We start from the raw sequence: 11,368 nt of genomic DNA, 5'->3' as shown, positions 1-11,368 counted from the left end.
ACAGCACTGCTGAGTCCTGCCAATACGCTCGGTTTAGTATCTGGAAGAGACAATACTGCAATTACTGGCAAAGTATGCAGGAAAATTAAGAAGCAGCTAGGTCTGTATTCTGCATCAGGCTAGTAAGCAGGAGTACAGCAAAGCATGAAAACGTAACAGCTACAAGGAATAACATGTATTAGCTTGATCTGATACTTTATTTTAAATAGATGTCTGGATATGCTCATTTATTTTAAACAGTTGTCTTGCAGAATGCTTGCTCAAAGAGTAATACAGAGGGCACTGGCATGAAGGACACAACACCTGCATAACAGCCGATGAAGCCTATTTGGAAACAGAGCTACATCCCTATTTCATACCAATGTATGATGGTGTTGCCCACTTATAAGACAGAGGGAAATAGTCTCTGTCTTGCTGTTGTATCTGTTAGAGTTCTTGTGAGCCTGTGACATTTACTTTCACATAAAACACACCATGTGATGTCTTTTATGTCATGATCCAGGGACCCACATGCCATTGAACAACACAAATGTACCTGGGCATCAGTCCTTGGAAAAGTGGAATTAGTACTCTTTCTAGCCACAAACATGACAGCCTTATCTTCCACGTCACACAGAAAGTTGAACTGAGTCAAAGACTTCAATCCTTTTCTTCAAAGACAGTGTAAAGCTTCCAGATAAAGACATGTTCCTGTTCTTCAAAGATACTGCTCACCTGTGTGGGAAGAGGACCATTGTCTAGGCTCACTTGCAGGAGATGGAGCCAATTCCCAATAGAACAAGTTACCACCTTCAACTAAGGGCTTAGCATATGCCTCTTAAATGTCCCCTGAATACATAGTAGTATGTATATGCTGAAATTTCCAGAGTTCATCTTAAATTGTATGGCGATTTCCTCCCTAGCAGTGAATAATTGCAAGAGCAACAGAGTTGTTAATTATTCTGTGCACTTTGTGTCAAGAAGGTGCTCAAAGTTTCTGGTGATTAGCACAGCACTGACACCTGTATGAAAGAAGAACCTCTGGTGAACCTCCTGCCTTCATGAAGATCATCTTCTCCGCTCACAGAGTGTCATCCACACTGGACAGAAATGTGCTGCCCAAGAGAAACGTAGCATCTCTGCACATACTAATGAGGTTTTCTGTTTCTCCTTCATTTGCCTTTAACGGTGACCAAGGGTGCTGGATGTGTGGTAGGACCTCTTCGCAGCAACTCCTTGACATTTCCACATGTAATGTATTTTTATGAGTAACTACCATATTCTCTGTTAATTGGAAATAACCAGGAAGACGTTCAGCCCCAAGATACCAGTTCGTATCCCCTGTGCTAAACAAGTACCCAAAAAATGTGCCTAGCAGCTGCTTGCCAAATGCATCTGTAAATTCAAAAGCAAATAATCTGAATCAAAATAATTAGGCAAATTAATGGAAGAAAAGTCTACTTAGGGCTATTAAACACAGAGATAAGTCTTTTGGTCAGAAGATCTTTGAGCCATGCCTTTTTAGCTCAGGGCTGGGAGGGTGCTGGGGTGCCTTTACTCCTCTTCTTACATTCGCCCTGGCCAGGCAGCGATGGGTGTCACAGACAGCAGAAAAGGTTGTTAGATATTTAGATTAACCTACGTGTCTGTGAGTTCTGGGCTCTTCAGCTGAGACCTGTAAACACCCACCAAAGATAGTCTATTAGGATGACTCTGCAGTGCAGAGCTAGCAAAGGAGGGCAAGAGCCAATTCTCCAAGTGGACAAAAACTTGTGCTCGTAAGGAATATTATTTGGATAGGTATCCATATTACATAGTAAATTAAGTGAATTAAACACAGGATCCTTTTGATCCATCTTTTAACTTCGGGCATATGCACTGAAGCTCAATAGCAATTTAGCACCATGCTCAGACTAGCTTGGCATGCAAGCCTTAAAGTGAATTTAGGACAGTAATATTTCTTTGACAAAGAAGAGTTTAGGAAGTAGTAGCAATAATGGGTATCTTTCCTACGCATCAAATAGAGATAAAAATAATATAAATAGTAGCAGTCAATGAGAAACAAATTTTTCAGTCTTCTACATGCTAATACAACCTAATAAAACTGTATTTGAAAAGCAACAAGATAGTCTACATAGCAAAGTACAGCCAAGGAGTACCTGTGTAGTGTGTTAAGTCATTTTTAAGCACTATTTGAAGAGAAAAGAGATAACCCCTAATCTGCTTAACCAGTGGCACATGAGCGTGGATGTAAGCGTGCTGAAGCTACGGAGATCCCTGGAGTTACCACAGTAAGAAGGGGACATATTATGTCCTGAAAGAACATAATATTCAAGAGTGCTTTATTTTAAGTCCATTGGGGGAAAAAAAAAATGAGAATAGGTGAAAGGAAGTTTAGTGACGGCTAGACTAATGAAAATGTTGGCTTTATAAGTGGTAAAAATTTGAATTTCCCAGTGCTGTTCTGGACTTTGCTATTTGTTGCAGATGAGCGGACCTCAATTAAAGTAACTGAGCTGTGTGTGGATAGACCTGTCTGCTCACTACAAGTTTGCTGCAGGATTAGACTCATTATTTGAATTTCCAGATCTTCAACAGTACTGTGTTCAAAACGTGTGAAAGCAAATTTAACTGATTTAGCAGGGGAAAGCCTTTTTATAGCACTTCTATGGACAAAAAGGAGTTTGCAATGCATTTCTTAAGATATTACACATGTAGAACAAAATTCCCCTGGCCTTTGAGCTTTGGATCAGGTCCTTGTTGAAAAAAAAAAAAAAAAGCCAGATTATCACACAAATATACAATATTTAATCTCCAGATATTCTGCTTCAAACAGTGTAATTGAGTTCAATAGCTCCATGTTTATTATTATGGCCTATGCCTAGACATTAGCATAACGAAAAACATGGGGGGAAATGTCATACATACTCCCACGCAACTATGCAAATATAATTATAATTGCTGTCTGTATTTCACAGTAGACCTTTTATGGGAATCATTATGCCTATTCTGTCTAAAAAATATCTGTTGTGTAAAAAATGTTTGAAATAGAACTTTGTTTTATTTAGCATTAAACAAACATGTCCAGCCAGGACTGTTCATACTACCTTGCCTATGCATACATACACATGTATACGTTTATGTATATCACACATATTACCTGCTAAACACAAACCTATACTTCAGCTATGTGAAAAATGTTCTCACTAATCAACATCCACTTGTTGCACCGCCCCCGAAAGGACCAAATCTGTCTTAAATGTACTGTTTTGCGAGCATCCCTTCACACAACAGGCCTTTGCACAGGATTGCGAATTCATGGAGGAAATGAACTCATTCCATCCTCTCTATATATCTGCATGAAGCCTTGCACAATGGGGCTGTGATTTATTTGGGGCCCCTGGGTATGACTGCCATACAAGTAGTAACTAATAACAGACCACCAGAGATTGCTGTAAGGAAAAATAAAACCTGGTCCATAATAAGGACATTCGATGTCCAGTTGTATGTATAAATATAGTTGAAATGATAGGGCTTGATGAAAATCTTAGGGGCACCTCCTCAATCTCAGTCTGACTTTTCAGCCAATGGTAATAAAAATAAATTGTTCTGTGATTTGTGGAAAAATGACCAAGATTTAAGATTTCCTCTAAAGACAACTCATTGAAATGTATCTATGAATTGCCATTTTCACTTTTCTTTTCTTTTCTTTTCTTTTCTTTTCTTTTCTTTTCTTTTCTTTTCTTTTCTTTTCTTTTCTTTTCTTTTCTTTTCTTTTCTTTTCTTTTTTTCTTTTCTTTTCTTTTCTTTTTTTCTTTTCTTTTCTTTTTTCTTTTCTTTTCTTTTCTTTTTTCTTTTCTTTTCTTTTTTCTTTTCTTTTCTTTTCTTTTCTTTTCTTTTCTTTTCTTTTCTTTTCTTTTCTTTTCTTTTCTTTTCTTTTCTTCTCTTTTCTTCTCTTTTCTTTCTTTTCCTTTCCTTTCTTTTCTTTTCCTTTCTTTTCCTTTCTTTTCCTTTCCTTTTTCTTTTCTTTTCTTTTCTTTTCTTTTCTTTTCTTTTCTTTTCTTTTCTTTTCTTTTCTTTTCTTTTCTTTTCTCTTTTCTTTTCTTTTCTTTTCTTTTCTTTTCTTTTCCTTTCTTTTCTTTTCTTTTCTTTTCTTTTCTTTTCTTTTCTTTTCTTTTCTTTTCTTTTCTTTTCTTTTCTTTTCTTTCTTTTTTCCTTTCTTTTCTTTTTTATTTTCTTTTCTCTTTTCTCTTATTTTCTTTTCTTTTACCTTCTTTTATTTTCTTTTTTCTTTTCTCTTCTTCTTTCTTTTTTCCTTTCCTTTCCTTTCCTTTTGTTTCCTTTCCTTTCTTCTTTTCCTTTCCTTTTCTTCTTTCTCTTATTTTCCCTTCCTTTCCCTTCCTTTCTTTTCCCCTCCCCTCCTTTCTCTTCTTTTTTTCCCCCCTTCTTTTCTTGTCTCCCCTGAATTTCCCATGTATGACGATTAGGCCCTAGTGCTGGATCCTTCACTCCGTTACACCGCCTTGGACAAAGACTGGGTCCCATGGGGCGAGGGCTGTTTTTCCTCCAGCGGGAGCAGAATGAGACCCGTGGGGCTGAGCAGCCCTGGCAAGGGCGCCACGTTCTGCTTTTACCCGCTGATACCATCTGCAGTAAAACGCACGGCTCCCCCAGCCTGCTTCAGGTGGGTAAAATTCCCAGGCAGCGGCCCAGGCAGGCGGAGGACGAGGCGGAGAGGAGCACGCCTGATGGATACTCCGGCGTTTGTGTGAAAAATTCTCAGGGAAAATTCTTTCTCTCTCTCTCAGGCCCCTAAACTCTTTGTGAATGGGGCCAGTGCAACATGTGGCCTTTCACCTCACCCAAGAACCACTGCCAGACAGCCACACTCAGAGAATTGTTTGTTAATAGTCCAATTAGATAATTGCCATCTTTCACTCCTTTTGCTCTACATTTCCCATAAAGGAATGAATAAGGAGAGCAGCATGAAGAGGGCTTCTGCCCTGCAAGGTGACAAGAAGGACTGGAGCATGCTCTTTGCACAAGGCCATTTGCTTGAATTGAATCATTGTAGCCTAATCAATGGTCTTATTGGATTACTGGCTGTTGCGGTTCTCAAAGATATTGTAGCAGAGACAATGAAATAGCTAGAGTAAAACTTTTTTCTCCTTTAGTGGATCACGCAGTTGAGATTTTTCACGGGCTATCTCTCTCCCTCCCTCCCTCCCTCTTTCCCTCTCTCCCTCTTTCTCCCCCTCTCCGTTTCTCCCCCCTCCTGGATCCACTGCACACAAAGCTGGCTTTTTTTTTTTCCCCTTTTTTTTTTTCAATGAGCAGGCTCTGCGAATAGGTTCAGTGTTTGCGAAGGTGCAGAATTAGCACACACACATGCACGCACACATACACACACACACAGAGGGAGAAGCACAAAAAGCAAGTATCGGGACTGAAATAAGAAGAGGTAGGAGTTTAAGATGGCTGTCTGTGGGGAGATGTGTTAAGGAGGATTTCTGCTGGCCAAGATAACCTGCTTCCTTGGAGAGATCTGCTTGAAGGAAGAACTTTTTGTGTGTGTGCGTGCTGGGGATCTGTTTGTTTGTTTAGAATTCAGGGGGCTTTTTTTTTTCACCCCCCTACAACTGCATTTTTCCAGCCCTTCCTAGCAGCTTTATTCAGATTTATTTGGCGTGCTTTGGAGAAAGCCACTATATAATCGGGAGGTCAAAGGCATACTGAAGAAAGTTAATAATGGCTGCTAATGGTGCTAACAATTCAGGGTGAATCTTGTCAAAAGTTTTTTTTTCCCCTCTCCCCCCCCCCCCTTTTTTTCCTCTCTCTCTCTCTTTTTTTTTTTTTTTTTTTTTTCTGGAAGTCTCAGTCTTTTGATTGTGTGTTTCCTGAAAGCAAGACCAATCATTTCAGTTTATTCACTGGCTAAACTCTACTTGATTGGGGACAAGCACACAAACCATCCATTACGATCTGATATATTATCCAAACAATTTAGTGTATTCATGAGGTAACCTAAATGTGGAGGCTGCAAAATTACCCGTAATCAATTGAAACAGCGAGTGCGCGTCCCTCTGTGTGTCTAACAACTACATGTCTCTGTAATAAGGCAGACATTAAATCATTTTAGAGTTGCACTGTTGAGTACCTGATCACTGGGCGCTCTGGGAAGCTGGACAGTCACATTAGGACGCTGGGACTGAGGAAGCCGCTGCATTTCCAGTGGGATAAAACCCGACCTTCCTTACTCAAGGTGCTTTACAGATCCCCACCGATCTGACCCTAAGCCGTGCAATATCCAGCATAGACTTCGTCTTCTTCTTCTTCTACTCTTCTATATTTTTTGTTGGTTTTTTTGTTTTTATTGCACTACATGTTTGGGAAACAAGACAAAATGGACGTTAGATGCAGTTCAGAGACTGAAGCTAACCGGGTCTCGAAGAACGGACATAAAGAGGGCAAGGAAAGCAAAGGGTCTGAAGGAAATATTTCTACTTCTTTTTTGAAGGATCAGCAAGGGACTTTTTCTGCCTCTGCAGCTACGGAAGACTGTAATAAAAGTAAATCTAGTTCGGCTGATCCGGACTATTGCAGGAGGATCCTAGTTAGAGGTATGAGTTTGAGGTATTTCGCGAGGGTGGGGGAAGGTGAGCTCCGTTCACGCCCGGGAGATTTGTTTATTTTGTTGCTTTGCCTTCGGTCCGTCCCTGGGTTGAAAGACCTTCCTACGGCTCCGGGGGAGAGATCCCACACACCGGCCAGGCTGTGCCCTGCAGCCCCGCTCCAGCCCGGCCTTATTTCGGTGATTTTCCGCCAGCGGCTCGGGGGAAAGTTAAGCCGCGGCGGTGCCTCCCCGGCTTTGCCCCGCACCGGGCCAGCCCCGCTTTTTTATTTCTGTTTTGCAGCTTTCCCGGGGTGCCCGTGCGCGTGCCCCCAGGGAGCCCGCCGGGGCCAACGCTCCCTCTGAGGGGCCGCGGCTCTCCTCCGCCGGCCGGGCGCGCTCCTTCCGCGCCCGCGCATCCCGCCCGCCAGCAGCCGCTGCGGCGTACAATGGCGCGGGGCTGCGGTTCCCGCCCGACTGTCGGAGCGGGCAGGAAGGTCCTCTGCGGAGAGCAGGGATTCCCGCTGTCCCCCCTCTCCCCGCGCCCAGCATCCCAGCAGAAAGGGCTATTTTTAAATAACTATCAGCCTTAAAAATCAACGGAGGAATGACGATGGGCTCTTCAATTTTTTTAATAGTTATACGTGTTATTTTCCTCAACCCTCGTCTCCCTCCCAGGCTAAACTAATTAAATCATTCTCTTCCTACCCCCTCAAAAAAAAAAAAAAATCCTGAAGAAATTTCGGTTTTATTAAGGTGCGTCTTGGCGGAGGAGGGAGAAAACAGAATCGGAACAAAATCAGTGAGAAGCAGGCCTTGTAAACAATAATTAATCCTTGCGCGACCGATTGACCCAGAGAGGGGTCGGATTAAAATGATGTGGTTGTCTCTGATTTAAAACGTACCGAAGAGGTAAAATTACGGAAAGCAAAGTTGGGAAGGTTTTAATGTAACATGAATCTGGCTCTAGCTTGACAGTCATGTTAATAAGATTTGTCCCGCTTTCTTTCGGTCGGGACTACCAGAAAAGTGAGGTTTCTGCGGGCTGTTTGGTGCCTTGTTTTGTTTTGTTTGTTTTTTTTTTTCCGCCCTCCTTCTTCTCCTGTTTGCCAAAACCCCAAAGCGGCGGCGGCGGCGATGCTTTCCCCGGGATGCTGGGTGGGCTGGAGGTGTCCCCAGCTTCACGGTGGGCAGTCAGCCAGCTCGGGGGCAGCGCTGCCTATGTCCTGAAAGCTCCTGCCTGCTTTTTTTCGCCTGGGAAACTTGTTCTAAAAAAAAATAATAAGGAGGTTTTATATTTTGGGGGGCGGCTGGGTGTGTGTGGCGGCTTCCAGCAAGCCCTAATCTGGAGCCCAGGGGGAACAAAGAGTAGCCCTGCACTCCAGGCACAAAGCCCGGCCTGGAGGATCTCTCCCCAGCCTCCCATAGGGGCCGGGGTGATGCCGCAGTGTCGTACTGTCAGTGCAACATATTCAAGCCAATTTTTAAATGGGCTGAGGGGATTATTTCCAGAGCCCTGGGCCCACACTGCCCCCTCCTTCCTTCTCTGTTGGGTTTTTGGTTGTTTTTTTTTCCTTCCTTGGGTGTAGTGGCCAGGTGCAGTGCCGCAGTCTCAGGGACCCTGCTCTATCCTGACTCGGGTCTCGGTCTTGAAGGCGCCGGCGGCAGCTCTTCCCTTCGGAAAAATTAAAAAAAAAAAAAAAAAAAAAAGGAAAAAAAAAAGATAGGAGGGTTGCTTGGGTGTAAAGCTGACTGCGCCTTTCTTTGCCAGATGCCAAAGGTTCAATCAGAGAGATTATTCTGCCTAAGGGGCTTGATCTGGACCGTCCCAAGCGGACCCGCACCTCCTTCACGGCCGAGCAGCTCTACCGCCTGGAGATGGAGTTCCAGCGCTGCCAGTACGTCGTGGGGCGGGAGCGCACCGAGCTCGCCCGCCAGCTCAATCTCTCCGAGACTCAGGTAGCCCCAGAGGGACGGGGAGCCCCGGCTGCCCTGCCTGCCCTGCCCTGCCCTGCTCCGGCTCTCGGCTCCCGGCTCCCGGCTCCCGGCTCCCTCCGCGGGACCCCCCCTCCTGGCCTGGGCATCTCCGCTGCGCGCCGGACCCCAAGAGTGGGCCGGCCCCGCGGTCCTGCGCGCCTCTTCCGCGCCACCGCGCAGGCCCCGGGAGATGTCGGGCAGGGGCGCGGGCCCGCTGGAGAAGCAGAGGCCGCCCCCGAGGTGCCCACGCGTGTCCGGCCGGGGGGCCCGCTGCCTTGCCCCCGGGATGGAGTGTGGGATGCGTGGCTGAGGCGTCCCGGCGAGGGACCTATAACTATGTGCGGCCAGGGAAGGGGGAGCCCCGCAGGGGGGCTGCTGGCGGAGGGGGGTCCCGCGGCCGTACGTGGCCCCGCACACAGCCTCTGTGGGCTCTTCCGCGGCCGCGTGAGTCTGCACACGGCGAGGCGGTCCGGCCCGAGGGGTCTGCGGGAGCCTGGCCCTGGAGCCAAAGCCCTCCCCAGGCCGGGGCGCTGCCCCCCACCACGGCCGGCGCGCGGGGAGCCGCCCTGGCCCCGCTGGGGCTCGGTGCCCCGGGGCTCTGCCGTGCAGGTGCCCGCTGCCCCGGGCGCGGAGGTGCGCTGCTGCGGCCGGGGAGCAGCGAGGAGAGGCCCAGCCGCTCCCAGCCCGCAGCAAGCGGAAAACAGCTGCAAAACCCTTGGGGGGGGAGGTTGGCACCTGCCCCTGGGGGCGGCTGGATTAGAGACGTTTGGTCTGAGCCCTCTTTCCTGGGTACAAGAGATCCGGGGACGGGGCTGAAGTTTGGGCCGTATTTTGAGTCCTTGTATTTTCGAGGGGGGAGAATCGCCCCTCCATCCTGCAGAGCAGAGCGACCGTGGGCCGGGGGCGGTCAGGCGGGTTAAAACTATGCGAGAGTGCGGGGAAGCATCTAAAAAGACCAAACTTCTGAAAGCCGGTTTCATATTTCTGCAAAATATCATACAACAATAAATTCCCCTGACAGGCTAATTAGCTTTTTTCTTTCTCCTGCCGGATAGGAATGACAAGTTCAATAGCTCGTAGGTTACAGAAACCGCCATGGGTGTTTTTTGTTTTGGTTTTGGTTTTTTTTTTTTTTTGGAGGTGCGTCCAGGATTCCTTTTTAAAGTTAAATATTGTTTAAAATAGGTGGGGAGGGGAGAGAGACTGTCCAGGCCGGGAGATTGGGAAAGAAGCGCAGAGTTGTCGTTACACCCAGCAAAGGCAGCTGGACCTGCGCGGGCAGCAGCGGCGGTGGCAGCGTGCGGGGTCGCTGCGAGCGGGCCGAGGGGGGCAGCTGCCGCCGCCGTGCGCGGTGCTGGGGACCGCGGTCCGGCCCGCGGGCGGGTCGGGGCTCCGGCTGAGCTGGCTTAGAATAAAGCGCTGTGGAAAGGGCTGGAGAGAACTACCGGCGGATAGTAAAACAGGATAAAGTGAGACGGACCAGGTTAAGGATACAGTGCGATAAAAAGAGCCAAGGGCTCCCGGGTCCCCTCTGCTCCCCCCGGGCGCACCCCGAAACGGGGAGCAGCCAGGCTGGGGTGTGCGTGTGTGTGTCGCTTTGTGCGTTCTTCAAAGGCTCCCCGTTCACAAGTGCCCGGCTGGAGCCCTCCCGCCCTCCCCCGCAGCCTTCCCCCCTCTGCCCCGCGGAGCCGTGCCGGGGTCCCGGGGCAGCTGGCGGGGGGCGCCCGTCCCTCCCCGCCCCGCTGACCCTGCCTCTCTCCCCGGCCTGCAGGTCAAGGTCTGGTTCCAGAACCGGCGCACCAAGCAGAAAAAGGACCAGGGCAAGGACTCCGAGCTGCGGTCGGTGGTGTCCGAGACCGCCGCCACCTGCAGCGTCCTGCGGCTGCTGGAGCAAGGCCGGCTGCTCTCTCCGCCGGGGCTGCCCGGCCTCCTGCCGCCCTGCGCCACCGGAGCCCTGGGCTCGGCGCTGCGCGGGCCCGGCCTGGCTGCGGGCAGCGGCAGCGCGGCGGCGGCGGCGGCGGCGGCGGCGGCTCCGGCCGGCAGCTCCCCGCACCCGCCGGCCGCCGGCAGCGCGGCGGGGCCCCCCCCGCCGGCAGCGCTGCACGGAGCGGCCGCCGCCGGGCACGGGCTGTTTGGGCTGCCGGTGCCCGCGCTGCTGGGCTCGGTGGCCGGGCGGCTCTCCTCCGCGCCCCTGGCCGTGGCCGGCTCGCTGGCGGGCAACTTGCAGGAACTGTCGGCCCGCTACCTGAGCTCGTCCGCCTTCGAGCCCTACTCCCGGACCAACAATAAAGAAAGCGCTGAGAAAAAAGCACTGGACTGACTCTAAGTAACTTCCCCCTATTTATATTTATAGTCTCTATTTGTGGCGGTATTTATGGGACGGGCGGCGCGGCGGCCCGCCGGCAGCCCCCTCCCTCGCCGCCGCCTCCAAGCCCCGCGGCGCGGTTCCCTCCGCGGGCCGGGGCGGAGCGGAGCGGGGGCCGGGGCGGAGCGGGGGCCCGGCGCCCGCGGGGTGAGGCCAGGCGGCGGCCGGGGCCGGGGCGCGGCAAGGGGGCTGCGGGCACCTCCCCGGAGCCCGGCGGGAGCGAGGCAGCCCCCGAGGCTCTCCCTGCCCCGCCGGCCCGGGGGTCCGTCTGTCCGTTCGGGGGTGGTTTGTCTGTCTGTTCGTTTGCTTTGACACCGCTAGGAAAGGGACGGAGAGGGAGAGCGGACGGGGTGCGGTTTGGCCGGGCTCTTTCGGATGGCTTTAGCCAATGCCAAGCGAGGGAGAAGGATTTTGGAGAGAGGAAGATGGAGCTGCCA

General features: G+C 49.7%; 1 protein-coding gene across 1 annotated transcript; it reads left to right on the top strand.

The window, feature by feature from the left end:
- The first annotated feature begins 3,379 nt into the window (after positions 1 to 3,379).
- On the top strand, positions 3,380 to 10,886 carry VAX1 (ventral anterior homeobox 1). Its single transcript, XM_075155143.1, has 3 exons — positions 3,380 to 6,599; positions 8,361 to 8,548; positions 10,338 to 10,886. The coding sequence occupies exons 1-3, from the start codon at positions 6,362 to 6,364 to the stop codon at positions 10,884 to 10,886; spliced, it is 975 nt and encodes a 324-aa protein (XP_075011244.1). The 5' UTR covers positions 3,380 to 6,361.
- Positions 10,887 to 11,368: the final 482 nt, after the last annotated feature.

The sequence above is a fragment of the Calonectris borealis genome, chromosome 7 (genome assembly GCF_964195595.1).
Source record: "Calonectris borealis chromosome 7, bCalBor7.hap1.2, whole genome shotgun sequence".
Taxonomy (NCBI): Eukaryota; Metazoa; Chordata; class Aves; order Procellariiformes; family Procellariidae; genus Calonectris; species Calonectris borealis.
The sequence above is the reverse complement of the archived record's forward strand: the minus strand, read 5'-3'. Positions and strand labels throughout refer to the sequence as shown.

Bases quoted from the DNA above. Each gene is read 5' to 3' on its own strand.
- VAX1 (XM_075155143.1), top strand. From the start codon at position 6,362: ATGTTTGGGAAACAAGACAAAATGGACGTTAGATGCAGTTCAGAGACT. The intron at 6,600-8,360 runs GTATGAGTTTGA...TTTCTTTGCCAG, and splicing joins CAGGAGGATCCTAGTTAGAG to ATGCCAAAGGTTCAATCAGA. The intron at 8,549-10,337 runs GTAGCCCCAGAG...CCCGGCCTGCAG, and splicing joins TCAATCTCTCCGAGACTCAG to GTCAAGGTCTGGTTCCAGAA.